This window comes from Bacillus rossius, chromosome 1 (assembly GCF_032445375.1).
Source record: "Bacillus rossius redtenbacheri isolate Brsri chromosome 1, Brsri_v3, whole genome shotgun sequence".
In the NCBI taxonomy this organism is placed as follows: domain Eukaryota; kingdom Metazoa; phylum Arthropoda; class Insecta; order Phasmatodea; family Bacillidae; genus Bacillus; species Bacillus rossius.
This window is the reverse complement of record NC_086330.1, coordinates 242495224-242519597: the sequence shown is the minus strand read 5'-3', so window position 1 is coordinate 242519597 and position 24374 is coordinate 242495224. Positions and strand designations below refer to the sequence as shown.

The following is a 24374-nucleotide window of genomic DNA, read 5'->3' as shown; positions in this document are numbered from 1 at the left end:
CACCTCTGGAGGGTTCGGCACGTTCCACAGCCCTGCTTGTGCAAAGTGGCGTAACTAGAAGCCATGGTTTTGAGAGCTTCCGGTGTCAAGTCAACCCTTATGATGCGACACTTCAGAGGGTTGCGAGATGATTCAAGAAGGGGCCTAAGGGGTATAAAATTGGCAAAGCCAGCCTCACAGGTGAACAAAAGCAGACGAGTTAAGGGCTTCATATGCGAAGATTGGTGCAACAGGACTACCCTCTTATCGCATAATAGTCACACCTATATTTTAAGGCGTCAAAATTTGGATAAAAAAACCTCTCGCGTCAACATTGCATGATGTTTTTGGTCCTGCTTTTAGATTCTGAGCGCTTTACGTGGGTATTTTTTCCACATGAAACAATGTATTTTAAAGTAGAAATCTATTATTTATTTGGACATAAACATTAACTTATTTAATTAACGGAAATACGAAGTTGTCTGATGTGTAAATTTTCTCTTAAAGACGTTTTTAAACGTTATAACCTTTATCTGTTCATTTGCGTCGCTGCTGTGTACCACTTGCAAAAATTTAGCCAGCGCTAGTTGGCATCATTTATGTTTGGTTATGTTGCTTCCCGTATAGAGCGCGCACACATAGTCAAAAATCGATATCTCGCCTATCAACGCGCGCTCTCTTTCAAGTGCCGAGTTAACTACATTTGATGGCCTGCACTCTTTCGTGGTAAGTGTGTACTACGATAGTTACGCATTCGTTCAAGCTCGCATTTGGATCACAGATTTTGTTTTTCTATTTTCTATTTAAAATTGAAGAAAGGTTTATGTCGCATGACTTATTAATTTAAATTGTTTGGCGTGCTCTTGTATACTTCACTTTTTAAATAAACGTACTTTCTATTAATGGGTTATGTTTTCCTCGCATAAACGTAGCACCCCTACTTTTCAAACTTGATTTTAGAATAAAATGTGCGACGATTATGCGATAAAACACAGTATGTTGTGTGTGACGGGCAAATAAGAATGTGAGAGAGTGTGTTGGGACAGAGGTGCGGGGTAATAGACAAGCAGTAGGGAGAGCCTCTGTTGGGTCGAGCTCGAGTGGGGGGAGTAAACTGTGGACTAAATAAAAGAATGATTAATTTGTGGACAGACATTTTAAGTGTTGTATTTTCATTAAGTGTTAAAGTAGTAAATAAATAAAACAGCATTTAATTAATTTGGTGAAGGAGTTTCCATCATTGCCTTTGCTAGAATGGATTCATCTAAAGGTTTTGAGAGACATTTTACTGAAAGAAAAGATCCTATTACAATTATTTAATATTATTTTAGTTTCTCTTTTACTACGGACTATAACGTAGAGCCCTACTTTAACGGTAAATAAAATAAGCAGATTTCGCCATAAAAATTTTTATATTTCGTCATAAAAACTGCACTTCGGAAGTGTGAATTAAAAAAAAATACACGCTGTACTTACAAAAATTATGTCATATAGAATGCAAATATAATCGGACAGGCCTACATTTTTTTCCAGCTTTCCACAAAACAATACAAATTACAAATCAACAGTTTCAATAGTTAAAAATTACAAAAATTATTCAATATGTAAGACAAGAAGCAAAATTTATGCTAATAACAATTCAGCACTGTAAGTATAACTTAGTCCGAGTTTCTTCAACATGTTATGTTTTACTTCCAAAGTACAATGAGACCATAAGCTCAACGTTTTGAGGTTTCAAACTTCGCCTTTTGTCTGAAAACACATCGGAATATGCTGAAAATGTCCTTTCAGAGTCAACATTTGATACTGGTATCCAAATGGCTTTCAGAGCATTGCATGCAAAAGCTGAATGGTCCAGTTTCAAGGCCAACAGAATTGGAATGATATCCACACTTCCTTCACTCTTTTTCACTTTCTCAACTACTATTTCCTTTAAGGCTGAGTATCCTTCCAAAAATTCTTTTCCTGAAACAGTTGAAACTGAAACAAATGGCAATGATTTTCCTGCCCTGACCATATCATTGCAAACATCATCCAACATTATTTCCCGTGGATTAAACAGTTGCCCCAAGTTTTGGAAGATATTTTTGGAAGGATCTTCATTAATCAACTTCATCAACTTTGTGTGACACCTCAACCCACAGGACTGGAACTGGGATTTAACCAAACCTTGTTTAACAGCTGCCAACAACTTTAGACTCTCATTTGTTTTTGAGCCAAAATTAAAATCATTCACCAGCTGCAAACTTTTCAACAAGTCTGAGAGTTTTCCACTGATCAAGTGGGACATGGGGTAGCTTGAACCCTCCAGCTGCTTTGTCAGCTCAACCAAAGCACACCCATGTTCGACGAGAAATTCAGCCTGACATTGAATGATTACAATCTCTTCCACTGACAAGGTTTGAAAATACATCAGAGCTTCTGACGACTCGAGCTCCAGTGACTTCAGGTATGTTACCAAGTCGTCAAGGTATGTGTTAACATAACCCACCGACTCAAACCATGAACCCCATCTTGTAAGGACTGGTGATGGAAACAGAACATGAGGCTTTTCTTGTTCTGGATAGCGCTGCTTGAGAAAACACAAGTACTTGTGTTTCCTTTTGCGCGTGTTCATAAATGCTGTTTTCGTTTTGCTAACAAAATTGTTAAGCTCCGGCAGAGATTGGGGCCAAATATTTTGAATGAGATTCAGTTTATGACTCCAACACTGATCATGAATGACGTCCCTACCCTCAGACGAAAGAACAACTTGTAAAGAATGCACACACTTTGTCATGTAGCGTGCACTGTCACACACAACCGCAACAACCCTTGTATGGTAAACCTTAAATTTTGTCAGTACTTCTAATATTGCCCGCGAGCACTCACTAGCATTAGAATTCTCTAAAATTTTGACCCCGGCAACAAGAAGAATTTGTGAGTCTGAAGCTTGTAATGTTTTGAAAAGCACCACAAAAACACACTGTCCCTTTTTGTCAGTGGTTTCATCACACAAAATAACAATATCTTGTCCCTCAATTGATTTAATCCACTGCTCCTCAGCCGCTTCTTGGATCTTGGGCACATACGTCTCACGCAATGTTTTTACACATGGTAACTGCCCTCCACCTGTAAGCAAATGGTGCCCTCTAGCGGTATAAACATGAAAAAAAATTTAAAAAATTTTTAACTTTAACAAGTTTTAACAGATTAGATGGGGTCTTGGAACGTAACAAATAATTTATAATAAACAAATATTCATCCTTACCAGGAACAAAAGTTTCCACAAAGTTTTTTATTGCAGGATCGCCGAGTTTCTCCAATGGTATGTTCGCTTCCTTGAAAGCTTTTGTCAAAGATAAGGCAAAAATTTCTTTGTCAACTTTCGTCTTTTTTGCCACCTGAAAGCTGTCACCAACAGAAATTTGCCTTTTGCTTGTGCAGGCTTGTGATTCAGCTGCTGCTTTTTTCTGTCTGTGCACTGTACCATCGCGGCAATGCTTGACACACGTGTCTTTGCGAGCCCACTCTATTTTAACATTACAAAATTTACACATCAATGTTTTGTTCACTTTGTCAAAAACGTAAAATCCATCGCTCTCAAATTCACGTGCGCGATCAAAAACACTTACAACTTTCGGCATTTTCAACACTCAGTATTAACAAACACGTATTTCATCAATCACGAGATAATTTTATTGTGAACATCCCTTTAGTAAACACATGAACACAATGCGCGTGGCCACTGACGCGGTAAACGGATAGAATCGTTAATAGACTGCACCGGCTACACTTTTACGCACAGAAAAAACAGTTGCCATGAATGTATCGACACTTAAATCGATTATCTCGAACTCGGGCGCTTATCGCCTACGCTCGCACTCGCGTCTAGCAGGCGTCGATGTGTTTGTTTTGGTTTTCGTTCGTAGGTTACGTTACGTGGAATAGAAAACAGAACAATATTAATTCACATGGGGTTATGAAATGTAGATTTTATGAATAAAGAGCATATAATATTGCTGTAAATAAGTGTAACGCGAGTTTCGGGTGAAAGCAAAATACGTAAATTAGGGTGAACGCTTATGTAAACCAGTGAATTTAAATGATTTAGCGGTTATTTCGCGAATAGATGGTTTATTGTGGAATTTCGCATATAATGTAATTTTGGTGGCATTTCGCGGTATTTCGCGTTATTTCGCGGTTCGCGAAAATTTCCGGGCCCTAACTATAAGTGTTTGCTTATTAAACACAGCAAAAATTCCATTGCAGAAAGCCACACCATACCACGATACCATGGAAAATAAGTACATTAATGAATCAGTCTTGTCAACTAGGGTCATTACATATAGGAGAGATGTTGATGGACTGATGGTTGGGGAAAAGAGGAGGTTCAACAAAGATGCTCATATGATGTGTGTATATATATATCAATATCATATGTATAATGCATATACAACATGAAAACAAATTCTTTATGAATTTAATGTCAACAATATTTCATACAACAAAAAACAGAATAAAAATATTTTTTTTCAAACATTTCTTATATCATTATATTAGATGAACAACACAAGAATAAATGAGATAATACATCACAGCACAAATTAAATACTTACAACAGGTAACTAAAATAGTCCAATATCTACCTATGCATCTTGAAGTAAAATACTATTAAAGTCTTTAAAATCACTAAAACCAATTAAACATCCTGGTTGATTATTTATGCACAAAACAAAAAACACAGCAAGTCACAATCCATCATCCAAATAACTTTACACAATTCAATTTTTAGGCAACATGGGCAGACAGCAGACACACATGTTTTGAAAATCTGAAGGTCTTTTTAGCACAAGTCCTCAGATGGCCAGTACCAACACTATTATATCCACTATATTTCCCCCGCACCATCTCTCTCAATAAAGAGCTTTTTGCCTGTAATTGTTTCTGGAATATAAGAAGTGAGGGCTCCTCGTAGACAACCCTGAAAGAACGAAAGAACAAGAGGCAGGAAGAGTAATGATACTGCTGCTGTAAATAACTCTGTCAAACAACTCAGGGTTCATCACACTATATGTCACCAACCTTTAATAATTATAACCAACTCCTTCTTTTCCTTCTACAGACAGTCCTCAACTTTCTTATGTTCAAAGCTCTTACATTTGTATGTTACATGTTACTACTGATAATTCAACTTTCAAACAACAAATTCTGATACTTTTGTGTAAACATGCCCACATTGATACATTGCAGTTAGCACAAACTCATGCACAAATATTGATTGAAGCCGTGAACCAAAGAAAGAAAAGTATATATTTTTTTTGGTCGGTAGGCTGTGTTTAAAGATAAAATTTCCCGTTGAGGTTATAAATGGCAGTGAAAAAATTTTTTTTTTTGCTTGTAGGTTTTTTGTAAATAGTAAATAAGAATCACAAACAAAAGAACTAAGTAGAAGAAAATGTGATTAGTAAAAAATACAGGACAAAATGTAAATACTATAGAAAGAAAGTCATTAACTATACCATCTAAAAGTGGAATCATATCCAGTCATCGGACATGTGTATAATTTAAGTCGTTTCATTATTAAGGATAAGAAAAAAAATCCAAAATTATGTTAAAAATACTGGAAATGTTTAAACAGTTATCATTTCAAAGAGGCACGTCATCGTAATTGAAGATCGGGAAAGTGTGGATTGAGAATCACCATAAAAAAAAATTCCTTGTCCCTTTCAGTGATTCAGGGCAAAGCGACCAGTTTGTATAAAGATTGTAAGCAACACACGGGAGAGGAAAACACTGATTACGCCAAGGTTCCAACCGTTCCAAGCAAGCAAAGGTTGGTCCGACAAGTTTAAGGCACAAACTTTGTTTGCACAGCATTAAACTGACTGGAGAATCTGCTAGCGCCAATAAGAAAGCTGCTCAAGAGTATGTTTAAACGTTTTTCAACATTGTTGAAGATTCAGAATATTTTCATCAAAATTTAAATGTTAATGAGACAGGCTTATTTTAGAGAAAAAAAATGTCTTCACAGACATACCTGTTGAGGACATAAGGCAGTTAAGAATAGACTTATAATATTCCTTGGTGGCAATGCTTTGGGAGACTTTAAACCAAAGCCAATGTTAGTTAATAATTGAGAAAACCTCAGGGCATGTTTAGGGGTAAAGAAAAGACAAAGCTGCCAGTTAAACAAATTTGTCTCAGTAACTTATGGTCATTACTCCAAAAAAATTGACAATGACACACTTTTGGTGTTGAAAACATATTTCCTCATATTACAGATCATATTTTTCATAATTATACTTCTACAACGTAAAATACAAGAGTAATATTTTACACATTACTTTCTACATAAAATATTACATGATTGCACACATTCTTTTGAGGGAAATTCACAATCTGAAAGTATTTGCAACACTTTTCATATCAATGAATTTATAGACTGTGCTTTACCAATTCAACATACCGTAATCACTCGCGTAATGTCCGCAGTAATTTGAACACATTTTTGGCCAAAAAAATGGGGTGCGGACATTATGCGAGGAAAAATAAAAAATACAAAATTTTGTGTATTAATTATTACTAAAAAGGCACAAAACGTATCTAAAATCAATTTGGATTTCACTAGCTAGGTATTTTAAAAGAATATTTCTGCGGGATCGCTTGCAAACAACCCGGCTTAGACCACGTTTACTTTGCTGTAATTGCCACCGGTAACCGTCTCGCACCCGCCGGAACATTAAAAAAAATTACGCGCTACACTGAAATAAGTGTGGTTACGTGTGCCTTATTAATGTGATTAATATGTGATGGATTAAAACGGCTATTAACGGCATGGCTGCAATATTTTAGCCGTACCATATCCTTACGTGCGGCGCGTAGGGAACCAGCGAGCTGGCAACAGCGCAGTGACTCACCAGTTCCACATCTTCTGCGCACTGTACTCCCCCCCCAACCCCCCTCAGGGTAATCTGATGGCCTTCGTGATGTAGAGAAGGAGGAAGGGGAAGGAAACATTTAGAGCGTGAGAATGGCCAAGGGAGGGATTCCAACCAAATGTAAACAAAGAGGGGTTCTGTTCTATCCAGACACGTAAAACAGGGTACACACTAATTAAAGTTGACGTTTCTTTTACGCTGCGCTGCGTGTCTTACCGCAACAGAAAACAAGACTGATCCATGCCGTGTTGCATTTGTTGACTGCAACTGTTCTTTTATTTTCCGCCACTGACGAACACTTTTTTCGTGCACTTCAAACTCCCTTTCAGCAGCCCTGTTCCCATGCTCTTCAGCATAACGAACAACTCTTAATTTAAACCGCGCAATGAAGGATTTATATTTACCCATTCTGTACTCTACACTACAAAACTCGACGCGAAACTCATGCCTTGAACTTGCGTGCGTGTTGGTCAGCTGTGTTTACCGTTACCGTGCTTTGTTCAGTTCAACGAATTTCCCCACCCTTTCAGGACAGGAGAGAAAGAACAGCTCAAGGTCACGGCTTTGTTTACAGAGCCGTCAACTTTCCATTCCTACTGCGTCCTTTAGGGGTGGCCAAAGTTGTGTTGCCCGCCGTAGACGACTGGTGCGGACATTATGCGAATTTTAAATTTTTTCTTTTAAGGATATATAAATAAAGGGTGCGGACATTATGCGAGGGCGGACATTATGCGAGGGCGGACATTACGCGAGTGAATACGGTATTTAACAGTCTGCATTTTTTACACCACTTGTACTACTAACACAATGCATGCCCAGACAAGTCTACACCAGGAGGTCAATAAGAAGAGAAACTCATGAAAATGAGTTAGCCATGCTAAATGCATGGAGATAATTTTGTATACATATATAATCATTTGAGAACTTGTCATACAAGTTTTGATAAAAAAAACTGCATTTATAAGTGTATAAGAATTTGTAAATACACTGAATGTTGGTAATGAAATTATTTTAATAGGCAACATGAAAATGTAATAATTTTGGCTTATTTAATAACAATTTACTAATAGGTATATATTTTCAATGCTATGCATTGTTTACAATACACTAAAAGTTGGTGGCCAAGTTTTTTTGAATTCAAAATACACAGGTTGTTAAGGGATTGTCATCATGTGACAGGAGTAACTATCTGGGTTTACTGAAATAACAGCATTCAAGTAACAAAAAAATATTAATGCTTTAAAGTAGTTTACAGCTTACATTCATGATCTTTAAAATGAGTATATGAAACAAACATGGAATCTTTACCTTAATGCAGTTATAAGAGGTTTAATTCTAAAGTTAAACACAAACAACCAAATTCATTATTTGCTTGTGAATCAACAACTTAAGTCCTTACGTTATGTGATGTTATTGTCTAACCAATCATGGTTATTAAAGAGTAATGCATAAATAACCTTAAATTACAAATACTAAAACAAGCCTCAGTGCGGTTTCTAGTTGCAAATAATTACAACACTTTGCTCTTTGTTTTAAGATAATAGTATTTAAATAAAAACCATCTTTTTAAAGAAAAACCTAGCAGAAGTGTACATAGTGTTCGATGCAACAGTATAGTGGATAACCAGGTACTGTGAATATAAGCAAGTGTTTCAGAGTTATAATCAAAGCTCTACCAATATATATTCTTTAAATATTCTGTAAAACAAAACACTAATTTTCAGGAATGTGGAACTTCTTCGTGATACCTTTAAATACAAAAAACTGAGCAACATGGAAACAACAGGAAGCACTGTCATTAAGTCAGACTACATTTCTTTGCTACACTACAAATGGTACAATAGTGCACTTTGAGAACTCAACTCCTTACACAGCAGAGGAATATCTCGGGCTGTGAAAACACCAGTTTCAACAGGTGCTTATATCAATGCAACTATAATCTTCAGATCTTTCAAATTTTAACTGGAAGGCTACCATCATACAGGCTCACAAAGACAACCTACCCATTTGGCAGGAAAAATGCAAACACTTATTAAGGCCAAATTGATCCCAGTCAATTACACACATCAAAAGGATATATAAAATACTTGAATGAAAGATGTTGCAGATGTTACCTGTAAAAATAAATTGTATCTGCACCCAACTAACAGCACACCTGCCCCTTGAAGTAAAGCTTTAATTTGTTCCCGGAAAATAGAGCTAATCATAACAGCGCTAATAAAAATTGTTTTTTCTTTAAGAAAGTATGTTAATGAAAATAATTAATTTGCCAATTAGGTAAGTGATCACTGACAAACATTTTAATCAAGACATTACTCATGTTGAAATCAATTTACAGTGCCAATATATGTATAACCACATTTGAAGTTCAATTAGATAAATATTGAGCAACATTTTGGGATAAAACAACCTGATGTTTTAAAACAATTCAGGGACCACATTGCTTACATAATAGTGCTTGGGCATAACAATCCTAAGAGGCTTTAACAGCATTTCTTGTTTACAAAATAATATGGTTCTTAATAAAGGATCTATATATATTTAAAATCTAATAGAATTAAAAAAATATTATAAACTAAATATTTTTACTATTAGAAGGGTTATTCAAAACTGTTAATGTAATTCCCCGACACTGTTGTTTACTAAATGTGTGTCTGCCATAGTGTCATGATTTGCCACTAGCTCATCCTACTAGGCACGGAGTACACTAGCCCTGAAAGCCTATGGCTTGACTCTCCAGAGCTGCTGCATAAATACGGGATGGTGTACTATAAACGTGGGCTGAACACTTGGGCCATTATAGGCGATAAATACACAATGAAGGAAGCAAATAGCTATTAAAGAAAGAGCAAAATAAATACAGTTTGTTAATTCATCAAATTGTTGATTCAATGTAGTGTATTTAATGCTACATACCGTAATCGCTCGCGTAATGTCCGCAGTAATTTGACCACATTTTTGGCCAAATAAATGAAGTGCGGACATTATGCGAGAAAAATACAAAATTTTGTGTTCTATTCAAGTCGTGCGTCTGTTCCAAGGAGCATGTAAGAAGATCTGGAGTGGACATGTGTAGGGCGAGAGCGAAGCCAGCCGGTTGCGAAGAAGGGTTGAAAAGAAAGAGGAGGAGAGCGTATTTCTACTGCAAACGCAGCCCCAGCCCACTTGTCCTTGAGGTTTGAGTGGCGCTGGTGTGCGGCTACAATGGTGATTTCCTGTAGCGCATATGGCTGTACAAATCGATGGAATTCCAAGCCGGATGGCGTTGCTTTTCACATGTATTAAAGATTTTTTTTTTTTCATTTGTTAGCTAAATTAATTCCCAAAACTTTTGAAGCATTAGAAAAAAGTGGCAAATGTTTTAAACAGAAGTAACTAATCTTCGAACTTTTAGAAAAACCTAAGAAAACTATTTAACAAAGAGAAGTAGTTTCAGTTGTATAATTCTTTACTTTTTTCATAGATTTCCAAAACGTGACGATCAACGACAGATCTGGGAAAAAGCGACAAAGCGGAAAAATTGGACTGCGTCTCCGAACCATGCATTGTGTACAGGAAGAAGACAAATGGGTCTTAAGAAGCGAAAATCTAACTCGATTAAAGGATGATATGGTGTTCGGTATAATAAGGTTTCCCTCAAAGGAACGGTTTCACAATGCTTTTAAGATATTAGATAAATCCCAACATAAGTTTAAAACATTTCTCTTAAGAGTGTGCTTCGTAGCATTAAAAGACGTGCCTTAATTATTTTGCAAATTTATCATTGTTATGGTGACGATGTCAGGGGTTTTCGTATTTTTTTTAGAAATATAGTACAGTATGTATTAGCAACTACGTTAAGAACTGTTATTTTATTCACACAGAGAAAAGAAATACAAAATGCTAAAATTTGGCGTCTGTCTTTTTATATCCTATATAGGCTTGTTATTATATGTGTGTTGTAACATGTATAAAAATGTTAAATATATTCAACAATATTTGGTAATTATATATATTTAAAAACTTTTATGTACGCTACTTGAAACTACGTGAAAGGTTTTCAGTCTATAAAGGCTTATTCTATGATTTTTTAAAATTATTTATTCTTATGCAAACAATTAATAAAATTGAAAGTTTCTTACATTGTCAGTATATGCATAGCATTACAGTTATTACAAACAATTCTCTACCAGTGTTAAGCTAAGGTTTGCATGTTACGTTGGTTGAGTAAGTAGACTGGAACATGAACATGATATTGGAAAGACTTCTAACTCCTACTAATACACGTATATTACAAGAGATTTGTAATAGATTAAATGAAGTAAGTAAGAATTCGTTTTTTATAAACGTTGTGTATGAAATTATAAAATTTGAGAAGTATAATAACAAAAAGAAGTGTGTTACGAAGACATATGTCGGTAGTGTTACCCACTGAAACATTATTCCCACTTCAACTCTCTGTAAAAATAAAAGTATTGGGTTGAATGCGTCTAGAGTGGTATATAAATAAAATTTGAAGCTTCTTCCTAATTTCATTCGCAGGTGTCCCCCACCTATAATTGCAAACAAAAATTTTTCCTCGATGTTGAAATTTACTCTGCGTATTCACAAAAAAATTTGGCAGTAAATAGGTATTTAATTTTTAAAAATGAAAGTATTCATGTTTCGAAAAAAATATTAAAGCGGTGTGGGGAAGAATGTTTACAGGTAATCCAGTAAAATTTTCAGTTTGATTGTTTTGATAGTTTCGGAGCTGTTGCGAGTTTAGTTTGGAGGATTTTTCCGCCGCGCGAGACAAGTTTGGCTCGTTTTTGTTTTCTTCCAGCGTAGGAAGCAGGGTACAAACGGTGATACCCGGCTTCACCTCGCATCCTTTGCTGGCCTTCCCTTGTCCTCTCCAGATGTATTACTGTATATTAGCTCCATGGTCTGTTCTAATGTGAAAGGACGGGGGAGGCAGCGACGCGGCAAGAGGAAGAGAGGCAACGACTCCGCAGGGGGGAGAGGCAGTGCAATGCCGGGGGGGGGGGGAGAGAGGCAGAGGCAGTGCTAAGACGGGGGGGGGGGGGGGGAGAGAGAGACGGGTGGAGAGGGACGGGGGGAGAGGGACGGGTGGAGAGGGACGGGGGGAGAGGGACGGGGGGAGAGAGACGGGGGGAGAGAGACGGGGGGAGAGGGACGGGGGGAGAGAGACGGGTGAAGAGGGACGGGGGGGAGAGAGACGCGTGGAGAGGGACGGGGGGAATGGAACGGGGGGGAGTGGGACGGGGGGGGGGGAGAGAGGCAGAGGCAGCGCATTGGCAGGAGGGGAAAGAAGCGGGGGGGGAGAGAGGCAGAGGCAGCGCTGTGACAGGAGGGGAGAGAGACGGGGGGAGAGAGGCAGAGGCGTGGCTTAACCTCCCTCCTGCCAGCTAGCCAGCCAACCAAAGGAGTGTTAGAATCCTTGACCCACTTCCCTTCCTCCTTCACTTCGCCTCTTCTTCTCCGACAACACTCCACATCAACACAGCGGCAGCGCGCGAGACCAGCTTTCTTTATATTTATGTCGTTTGAGATAGGACTAACTGCTTACATCTGGCATGTCTCACGACGGTCCTACTGAGAACGGAAAACTATAATACCAGTCTCTGTATCACTGCCGCTTACAAAATCACCTCCCGCCGCTCACAATACATGGCTTGTTTGATGCATGCCAAGCTGCCCTGCCCTCAGATAAACCCAGAAAAACACGTTTTTAAATTTTTTCTCAAAAATGTTTACAAAACAAGGAGGGGGGCTTATACGCGGGCGGGGCCAATACGCACTCATGCCTTGAACTTGCGTGCGTGTTGGTCAGCTGTGTTTACCGTTACCGTGCTTTGTTCAGTTCAACGAATTTCCCCACCCTTTCAGAACAGGAGAGAAAGGACAGCTCAAGGTCACGGCTTTGTTTACAGAGCCGTCAACTTTCCATTCGTACTGCGTCCTTTAGGGGTGGCCAAAGTTGTGTTGCACGCCGTAGTCGACTGGTGCGGACATTATGCGAATTTTTAATTTTTTCTTTTAAGGATATATAAATAAAGGGTGCGGACATTATGCGAGGGCGGACATTACGCGAGTGAATACGGTAAGTGCTGTTCTTGTGTGCGCATGGAAATAAAGATTCACGTAAAAGAAAAAGAACACTACTTCAGATCATATAGTAATTTATTGGCGCAGTTACTTCAAAACCACGCCAATTGAACACCGTTACTTAGAGGGGCGAGTGTAACGTATAACTTAAAAACATTCCCCCCCCTCCCCCCCCTCCCCCAAAAAAATTATCAAATATTTAAAAAAAAATTGAATGAGAACTAGCTTACAATGGTATTGAAAAGTTGCAAATGAAAGAAAAAATCACACAAAAGGGTGATGAATCTTAAACCTCACATTATTGTGTGTAAAAGTGGAAAGAAAGAAGAAGAAAAAAAAACCAAGCTTCAATTTTTTTTAAAAGCAATCAAACTGTAGACAACATGATTCATAAAGAAAATTTTTCAGCTGAGTCATCGTAACAGTGCTGACACCACGCTGATATGGGACCTCCTGATGTCGGCCAGTGGTGAGGGGAGTGTACCCACTATCCCCAGAGCACTGGTCGGCTCCTGGCACTGGCCAAAGCAGCCTGTGTTTAAGATAATTCGGTCGGATCAGGACCACAAGCAACCATCGCCTGCAACTTCAGAGGAATCAAACACCAGGCATCCAAAACATGGATCACTGTAACTGCATGTTTTGTCACATCACTTGATCAGGTTAGGTAGTTCCACATGGTGGTCTATTACAGGCATTAGTTAATATAAACTTTGTTTAATAAGGGACATTTTAGCTATAAAGGCTTAAGAGAAAATAATTGTTAAAATTAAAAATGATAATTTTAATTGGTATTGAGTAATAATATATATAAATAAAGTAAAATATGTTCCCATGTTTATAACCTTTGTTCTATTGCATTTTGCATAAAATCAGAGGTTTTTGGGAAAGAAACTGGGCTTAACATTACTATTATCCACCACAAGCTTAACCGAAGTTAATACATTCAAAACCGTAACATTCCATGTACAAAAATAAATACAAATACACAAAAAATCACACTCTTCCCACAAATACAATTGAGATGCAAAATAAAGTAGAACTTACAATGAAACTTTTTATGTTGGAAAGTTTCCCAAAAATATACTTTTTTCACAAATAGAATATTTTACAATTACAGTGATACCATCAAATGTGATACAATATCAGTTTGTAAGAATTGTGTTTTATGAAGATATGGCAATATGAAAGAAAACCTTTTTTTTGTCAAAGTTAATACGTACAAGAGATGTGTAAGCTAAGTCAATAAAGCATACTTATAGCTAAAATGTTGCAGAATACATCTATTCAGGCACTTGACGAACTAGCCTTACTGCACTTTACACTACTTTGCAAACTTACTTAGGACATACTTACCACAGACTTCAGTCAGGAAAACCTCATTGTAAACACTTTTATAAATTTCAAAAATGATCTTTATAGGGAAAATTTACAGAAACTAATCTACACTACAGGCTTGATAATGGTGATGATTTCTTGCTAAATAGAAAAGTGTTTCCAACTATTTAAGTAGCAATTATCCATGTTTGCAGAACAAAGTGCTGAGCCATCTGACCATTAGTGACGACAAAGAATAAATCCAAAATCAACAATAACATAAGTCAATACTTAATCTCTTCAGCACTTTAAACTTTGAATTATTATTAGCTAATTAGGCTTCTGCATGCTGAAAAATTAGAAAATATTAGACAAATCTTTTTTGTAGGGTTGCACTGATGCCATAATGATGGTTGGTAAAATGTGTGTTCCCTGGCAGAATCGTTACTGGTCGTATTTAAGTAATGGCCCCACATTTACTGGGTAACAGAGAACTTAAGAAAAAGTACGTAAGACCTCAATGGTAAATGACTACTACACGCACAAACAATACACATTTGGTAGGGGAAGGAACAAACTGTTGCATTATGAAGTTAATGTGTGGATATATGCCACAGAGGATGGACCATATAACTTCACCCCACATACACACACATACATACATACACACAAACATGCACACACAACTAGGTAGGCAATCCCATTGTGCTTCATCTATAAAAAGCATCACTTAGTCCCTTTTAACCACTGCCCATTGCCCGACTCACTCTTTGCCAACATGCTGGGCACATCGCTCTCTCCTACTTCTTCTGTTCCAGTGTTTAATCCTAGTGAAATGAGTTCACTCATTACAAACAGTGAAATGTAAAACATTAACCCAGTGATTAATACTGAAAAAACCCGATTCTGACTGTAGGCAACCTCCCTTCTCCTTCCCCTCCGTCCTTGAATTTACATTTTTTTTTTTAACTCTTATACTTGTTATTTCCCCTCTTGTGCCTCTGCAGGGCATAAACACTGTTGTATCCCGGCCTCAGGCTTAGTCTGCTCTCTTATCTTCTTTAAGGTTTACTTAGTGAAGTGTTCAGCGGCAGGCACGTCCGCCTAACATGGTCCGTGTATTACTTGTTTGCTTGTCAGGTGCTTAGTGGCTGTACCCATTACATAATTTCTTAACTTTATATTTTCCTATTTTCTAAATTTGCTTTGGCAGTGTTACCTGTTAATCATTGCTTAGGATAATGATAGGTTATGTTAAGCTGCAGCATGTTATGCTCCCATTCACTTTAAGGTATGGTAATGCCTTGTCTTTGCCAGCATTTTAGGGCTAGCCACCTTACTAAAACTTATTTGTAATCAAGGCCTTTGCTTACAATTTCCATGCATCCTAGTATTGTGGCATTTAGGGTTATTCAGAAGTGTTTTCCTTTTAATGAGTCACATACATGTGGATGCAGGATTGTTCGATACTCATGCTTTACCTTGTTACATCGTATATAGTTTACAGTTCTACTGTCCCATCTTTGAGTCGTTCTCTGAATGACTGTAAATTCACGTATCTGTGTAATTACAATGTTGAGGCATGCCCCCTTTGTAATGGTTTGATTAGGGCTTTATACTGTATGGTGCTGTATTGATTTCTTTCAATCCATAATTTGATAAATGTGCCAACGTGCTATATTTTCCTAAATTATGGGCATGCTATGCTTAGGCTTTATAATACATCATAATAATATCATTGTGTAATGTATTTCAGCTGGATATATTTTGGAAAGTGTGAATCGATCTTTATTAGTCTGGTGTTTTTTTTTCTTCTTATATCCCAGGCTTTTTAGAGGCTGCTGGAACCTTCTTCCCAGGAGGTTTCATGATATACATTTTACCTTTCTAATACCTGAAAATCAATACTAAAATGGTTTAAAAATATTTTCTTGCACTAAGTGCATTGAAAAACTAGTGCCAACCAATTTATATTAACTTTAAGTCCTACTGAGAAGTCTATTTTTAAAATCTTTTTAACTGAAAATTTTACTGGACTGTCCATGTGTCTGGTAAATAGCAACTGCAGACAAAAGATAACCATTAGTATCTGTAACCATTTCTTACCGTACATTACAGTTGACGGAAAAATTGAACATGAATGGTAACAATTCATAAAATCAGTATTTTTAGTAGGCCTATCTTTAGATTATTATAATACTTAGTACTTATTATTGCAAATAAATTTCATAAGCACATTACAAGAAATGAAAACCTTCTACATTGTGCCGGAAATGAGGTTTTTCGGCACAATTTTTTATCTTTTATTTTAGTTTTTAATTTATGTTTGGAAAATTTATTTTTCAAATTGAATGGTTACATAAGGGTGTAGTTTTTTTAAGTCGACTGTACCGCGACTCGCCCCTGGTCGACCATATTGCGTGCAAACTCCGACAGAGGGAAATCTTTAACGATAGTTCACATCGGGCCGGACGATGAGAGTTGCCGAAGGTTTCAGACGCCCCTCCACCCTCTAGGACAAGGTCCTTGTTTGAATTAGCGACGCGGCGCCGATTTGAGCGGACTCTGACTCTGCACTCTGGAACGACCGCGTTGGTAGTCCGCTGAACGCGTTTCGGGCTCAGTTCAGTTAAACCAAAGCTGACGCCGAGCAGCAGTACTAAGATGTAGTCTGATCAGAAAAGGGATGTTTCCCTATTTACCTTTTGGTTTTTTATTTTAGTCATCTCAGCATAGCCTCTACGTAGTAATCCAAGTTTCTACGCGAACCAAATTTCTTGTTTGGTGCCACATTTTATTTTTCTTTTAAACGCGACGTCGACCGCGCATCGCCCTCCATCGTCCGACCAGGCAACATGGCTGTGCTTAACAACTACTACCCTGTTTTGTTAAGTTCTCTCTTCTGTCCTTTGAACTTTGTCTCTCTTGCGGTCGTTTTCTGACCCGACCTTGTTCTGTCTGTGGTGCAGATCTAATTTTTTTTTTTTGGTTTGGTCTGTCCACAGACAGGGTCCTGGTCCTAGTCCCCTAGTCCCCCCCCCCCCCCCCAAAGAGAAAGAAACCATCATGGGGAACTAAGCAAGCCCGGCGACCTCCAATTTTGAATTCGTGGTTTCGCCAGTGGAAGCCCTCACTCCTGGCCTTTTCGCCATCAGCTACGAACCGCCAGCAAATCTTCAGTTCGTGAGAGCGAGTGCCAGTTAAAGTTTCTTTTGTTAATTTCCAAATGTAATTTCAGATATCAGATTCAAACCAGTTTAACAGTTTTGGTCTCTTCAGCCATCTCGAAATTGTATGTGTGAAATGGTTATAATTAACCAATGATAAGCTAATATGGTGATCACAGATTATTGTAAAATGTTAAAACTTTACGGTTTCTTTAAGAATGATGTATTGGAAAAATAATTTTCTATTCCCGGCCCGGGTCGGCAAATGATTGGGTAAACTGAGCCCTCTTTAATAATGGTTAAATGATAGAAGTGTTTTCTCTTTATAGCTTGTAACAGAAAGTCTTGAAAACAAACTTTAATCTTAAATAAAAGAATGCCTATAAACATAACTGTTTGTTTTTATTATTCAAGGCAATAACGATCCACACTATTCTCCGAGGTCTTGATAGGGAGTTTACAAATTTTCGTTGGACCCACCCCGTGTCCGCCTCTGATGTTTAAATTTTGTTTTTATTTATTTTTTTCTGCCCGCCACTTCCAAGCCCTGTTTTGTCGACATTTTGTCAATATTAATAACAAGGACACGAGGGGCGTTTCAACATAGTCACTGATAAACTTATAACTTCTTATTCAGCAAGCAATCTTTCCTGACACTTATAAGGAAATATACTTTTCAAACCTACAGCTTTATAACAAGTGAAATATTTCTTGACTGGCCATTCTATCATCAATAAAAATGTGTGTGTTAGAACATTAAAAATACTTGCATACTTGTAAAAAAAAAGCTCATTTTCCTGTCCTGTAGTAACCAGATGAGCACAGCCCTGTGGTCGGAGGTAGGTGGCTGACAGCACTGTCACATGTCACGTCCTTGCATTCACTTCCTACATCACTGCTTCCCTGGTCCTGGGTAATTAAGGCCTGCAAGAAGCTACTGAAAATACACCCGTTGTGCAGTTGTTAAAACATATGCAGTGTGTTGTGTTTAGGCAAGTTCTGGCACCAAGGTGATGTCATACATTTAGCTGTAGGGTGTTACATTTTTTTCCTTCAGAAATGTGCTAATACAAATAAATTAATATTTAAATTAAAAAAAAAAAAATTTGAATTTAGTGGTTGGAATGAGTCTAAATCAGTTCAAAGTCCAATAACAACCCTCTTCCCAGAAACTTTAAGGGTCATAAAATGAGAGTTGGCTGTACTATTTGTTCAGGTGCATAGCATCGGTATCTGTAAAAAATGTTGCCAGCATAAAATAGCATCAGTACAACCCTACATTTTTGTTTATTTCTTGTAAATAACTACTGAAATCACACCGTATATATACCTATATATAAATAAATAAATATATATATATATAAATATATATATATATATATAAATATAAATATAAATATATATATATATATATAAAAATATAAACCCAAACCAATTGCTACTTACAAAAACACTGCAGTTCAGTTAAGCAGATTATCTCAATATAAATGTTTTTGTATAACCTCATGGAAGTATATTCAAGCAGAACGTACCGTATTTACCCGCATATGGATCACACATTTTATGCAGATTTCTGGTGTAAAAAAATTAACTCTAGCCCTTATGCAAATTTTTTTCTTTGGGTTAAAAAAATATATACTCTACTGTGTGGTTGAATGTGTGTATAAATAACTAACCTAGGTTGATTTTTAATAAATATTCTCCACAAGCACGTAAAATTTGTTTAATAAAAATATTTCAGTAGTCCCGTGAACAGTGCAGTTATTGTACGTGTCGTGTTGGCCACCTGACCAGTCACAGAACCGGCAAGTGACGTGTCTGCTGTGCTGCAAGGGCGAGAAGAAGAGGGGAAAATCCAAAAATAAACAGACCAGAGAGAGAGAGAGCGCACAGGAGTGTGTGTGCTTGAGGCCATGTGGCAGTGTTGATGGTTTTTTTCTCCCTCTCCGTTGTAAATGTCCTGTGAACTGACTCCCTCAATAATTAGCGTGCATATCTTGACAGGTGTTAATGATGCAACTGTGACCAATCATTATTGTTTTTGCATGAGATTTCTAGAGGTGGGACGATACCACACTTTCGATACTTGATTCTGTATTGTTTTTTCAGTTCGATACTTTTGATACTCTAGGGAAAAATATTTTCTCATTATGTAACAATTATTACAAATAACATAAATTAGTTTTAAACTATATAAATTCAATCTATCATACCAGCACAATGTCAGATTAAACTTAAATACATAATGTGTACATAATTGCATTATATTAATGAAAAATATGAATTCATCATTATATATACATATAATAAAACCACCAGAAATGTAAAATACAGTCCATAATCAAGTAAAGCTGACATGAGAAACAGTGGCGTTACAAAATGTTTGAAGTCCTTTCTTGGTGGGAAGGGGGGGGGGGGGGGGGGGGAAGTCACCAAGCCTAAGTTAGAAATAAAAAAATTAGGCTATTGTAAAAAGAAAATCAAAAATTTTTGCTTGTTTGTTTCATTTTACAAACAACTTTATGCAACAACACATTTTCAATAAAATTTTAACTTGAGAAACGTAAAATGCAAAACAATCCGATCGTAAGAAAACAATAACAAACTGGGATATTCAGTTCAAAGATTAATGAATGCACAAAATATGAGATCCGTGCCTTGGTAAAGCGCGTGCACCATTTTCATAATCATTGCTAGTTTGCGCCACTAGTCTCGCTTGGTGCTGGCCATAGATACTACTAGCGAAGTGCACAGTCTTCCTGATACTATTCATATCTATGGTGCAATAAAGTTATTTTCTTACGTTTTTCAAAATAAAAGAATTAATTAAAATGTAATTTATCAGGAGGAATATATATAACAAAAAAAATTGTGAATTTTAGGACTTTTCCGCTTCGTAAAAATGTATGAAACGGGAAATTAATAATTTTATAAGTGTATGTTCTGGGAAAGTAAACCATTGTAAATATAGTACTTTCAGCGGGACCAAAATTAATCGGCGTATGACACGGGAAAATGTATGAAACGGGAAAGTATCATCGAGGTTCTATTGTAGTTGTATTTTGTACGATGGCGACTCAAAACTTAATTCAATACAAATGAACAAGCATTTCGGTATCGCAAAAATTTATCGAACTTACAATTTCGATACTCGATACTTTGCGATACTGTCAAGTATCGAAGGTATCGAGGTATCGAAGTATCGAAAATCCCATCACTAGAGATTTCTCATGCTTTCAACTGAACATTCCATGACAAAACTGCAGCCATTGTTGGTGTTTATAAGTAAACTTTTTATACTCTTCCAGCCCCGCTGTAACTTGAGTGCTAGTTATTATAGAAGGAACTGACTAAGAGTAGCTTGCTGCCTCTTCTCTCTCTGAGGCAAAGGGACAGTTAAAAAAATATAATTCAATAGACGCAAGGGAAACAAGGGTATGAAAAAATAGCAGTCTTCTTCTTTGTCTTGTTAGGAAATATGGGAATAGGAATAGGAAGGGTCTAAATATGGAAAAGGAACTGGGCCACATCACCCTCCCGTAGTAAACAGACAAAGAAGAGCTGTGGGTCCAACACCAGTCCCGTAGTTTACATGCTAATAAGCTGAGAAACGAAACACTTCACTTGTATCCATAGAACTCTAGTGAAGATAGCTACGTAGTGTAACCCTTATTTGATGGCAACCCTTACGGTGAAAATGTTATATTTTTTTGCCCAAAATTAAAGGTGCGATGACCCATGCGCAGGGGGTGACCTTTCTGCGGGTAAATACGGTATAAGCCTATGTGCTACACTTAATGAGACTGTAATGTAATCACCCAGTACAAACTAGATTAAATATAGAAGATAATTACAGGCAGCACAATATCAACCACAAGAAACATTAGGTTGTAAAAATTTGCCATACTAAGTTAAATATATAACTCTGACTAAAAGCCAGTTTGATCATGATTTATGCTAACATGATAGTATAATTATTCATCAAGAAACTTTAATGTTGTAATGTTAAAACTAAGAGGCAGGTTTTTATACAATGTACCTACATGATTAGTGCAATCCGATTTGATAGAGTGAGCACTTTACATCGGAAAATCAAACTGCTAATGAAATCTAGCAGAAGAACCAAACAAGTCAGTGAAAATTCCAATGTGAATTGTAAGTAAGGCATGTGTTTCACACGCAAATAAAAAACAGATTCACAATGATAATAAATTGCTATTATATGTATTCCTGTTTCACTGACTAGAGCAGTCTGTTATTTATTAAATTATATTTTTGTATTATCTTTATGTCCTTACTTCCAACAAAAACAGACAAAAAAATAAATTTAAAACTTTGTGTGTATACTACACAATATTACAACACTGACTTCCGGACCACTTGGGATCTGATGCCACATGCCGTAGCTATTCAGGCCAAAATAAGAGTCCAATATTAAAAGGAGATTCATCAACTAACACAATAAAGCAAAACTCAGCACTCGAATGACACTGGTACTTGGCAGATTGACAACATGTGGCTCACCAACACAACAAAACAATTAGGAACAAAAAGCAAGCTCACAGTTTACACTAACTTAACCGCCACAAATAATACTGTTCACAATTTATGTACAGTATAATCATCTGATCAGATGAAACACAAGGAACAATGATGTCAGCAATAAAGAGATTATGCTAACATTGTGAACTTGCTTAATAACTGCTACCCTGTACCACAAAGGCCAATGAGACAATATAGGTCATAATCATAACATTTGTAATTAACAGTTACATAAACATTATAGGTCTTCATACAGATTAACAGAAAAAACCGAACTAATGTATGAAATTATCTTTTATAAAAAACACAATTAAAATAATTTTGCAAAGTGCAGTCCAAATAAAAGCAGTTAAAAACAGATGTAAAATAATACCCACAAAATGTAGACATCAACCTCTGAAAATAAGGAATTTTTCACTAATTTCTTAATTAGAATTTCTTTCACTATTTTCTCTGTTCAGTTACTTGAATAAGAAAAACAATTACATGCAAAAAAAAAAAGACTGGGTTTAATAATATGAAGTAAAATGATCTTTGGTATTATTCCACAGTAAAACAAGTCAAAAATACAAACAACCAATTTGGTAAGGACGAAATTCATTGCAATCAAGTTCTAAAAAGACTACGTGATAACCAATGGCATAAATAAACAACGTATGTGCGCTTGAAACACAGGTAGCAAAGCTAGCCGTACACAGGGTTGGCCTGTTGCGTGCAGCGAATGAAGGTGGCACGGCGAGGCAGCTCCTTCAGCTTGGCTGCGCCGGTGTACGTGCAGGTGGAGCGCAGTCCGCCCAGGATGTCCAGTACCGTGGTCTCCACGTCGCCCCGGTACGGCACCTCTACCGTCCTGCCCTCCGCCGCTCTGCACCACGCACAACACACCCTCACACCCTCACAGCCGAGGTTCCCACTAGCTGGCCAAGTCCTCCAGTTTCAGAACCATTACAAGTCAGATTGTTAGCACCAATAGTGAATTATGATACAGGTACCATGAAACAGCATTTATCAAGTTTCAAATGCTAATACGATCGGGTTCTTTTTTGAGCACTAGCGCTGTATAGGGTATGTAGGAAAGTTAATTTTTATTGCATCTCAAAACATGGCAATGTGTGTGCATAGGATGTATTGTATTTAACCCATATTCAATAACTCCGGTGTAAATTAGGTCCCCAAAACAATTGTGTTTCATCGTGCTTTTACTGTATTCTGTTCTGTGAAATAAATCTTTGGTACATTGGAAATTTTTTTAATTCTCCGACAAAAAATTGTTTTCAAATCAGCTTTACATTTCTGAAGCTTCGTATACCCCTAGCACCTGGGCAGGTTTTTCATATTTTGCTTGTCAGCACTCTTATGTATTCAAGTAATAGAAAACAACTCTTACTCATCAGTGGTTTATTGGTGACCAAAATTAAAGTGGGTATTGAATTTTACTTGCATGGAAGTATTTCATACAATTTTATTTAATAACAAGAACTAAAACTTATGACATTAAACTTCAAAACTTTCAGTTTTACCCTTTCGGTTTTGTAAGGAAACTAAGAATAATAGCTTTCTCCATCTGCTTTTCTGAGATAGCCAGCTTTTGTCCCAGTAAATCAATAATTTATATGAAAAGAATTGTCTCATGCTAGAGCAAGAACCTGAAGTCACATGAGCAATATTAGTAATGCTTTTTATATATTAACATTACGCTTAAAAATATTCTTATAAATACTTCCAAAATGTTAAATATGAGAGAAAAAAAAACTCTTTTAGAAGTAAAAATAACCTTAAAAAAATTTAATATAAAATAGTTGTTCAAAATAGCATAATGTACATGTATTTTTGAATCAATAAGATAGGAAGTACCAATTGCATAATAGCCAACAGAACACACAACTCCAACTTTAATTACACTGTAACTTTTTATGCAAATCGGCCACTATAATTTCCTTTCAAAATATTCATGGGAAGTAAAATTAATACAAAAACTATCAAATGTAACATGGGGCACAAGGAAACTAAAATATATTAGTGAAGTTCCATAGTAATTAAAAACTATAAATTTAGGATGATAATTTAAAACATTTAAATGAAATTTTTTTTTTTGGCACTGACACTATATTTCACCACTAATTCAAATATTTAAGTTTGTCTTTGCCACATACCCTGATGCTACAATTAATATGCCTAGTGTAAGAATATTCAGAGTTCATTGTAACAGTATTGTACAGATATTATGTAAACATTTTTATTTGTATGGTTTATGCCACCATCAATTAAGTAATAAAAAAAAGCTGGAAATACAAATCTGAACATGAAGTAAAAACTAGGATATAGAGGCTTGAATGAACATGTGGTAACATCAGGTGAC

The 24374-nt window shown here is 36.7% G+C and overlaps 2 protein-coding genes across 2 annotated transcripts in view; both read right to left on the bottom strand.

Annotated features, from left to right (window-relative positions):
- Positions 1–813: 813 nt before the first annotated feature.
- On the bottom strand, positions 814–4346 carry LOC134527422 (uncharacterized). Its single transcript, XM_063360094.1, has 2 exons — positions 3230–4346; positions 814–3090 (listed from the first exon to the last, which is right to left on the bottom strand). The coding sequence occupies exons 1-2, from the start codon at positions 3603–3605 to the stop codon at positions 1661–1663; spliced, it is 1806 nt and encodes a 601-aa protein (XP_063216164.1). The 5' UTR covers positions 3606–4346; the 3' UTR covers positions 814–1660.
- Positions 4347–4423: 77 nt separating this feature from the next.
- The window catches only part of LOC134527423 (GMP reductase 1-like), a 91132-nt gene continuing 71181 nt past the window's right edge, over positions 4424–24374 (bottom strand). Inside the window, exon 6 of the mRNA XM_063360095.1 lies at positions 4424–22880. Within this exon, the coding sequence (XP_063216165.1) occupies positions 22700–22880 (181 nt within the window). The 3' untranslated portion in view covers positions 4424–22699. The remainder of the gene's footprint in view (positions 22881–24374) is intronic.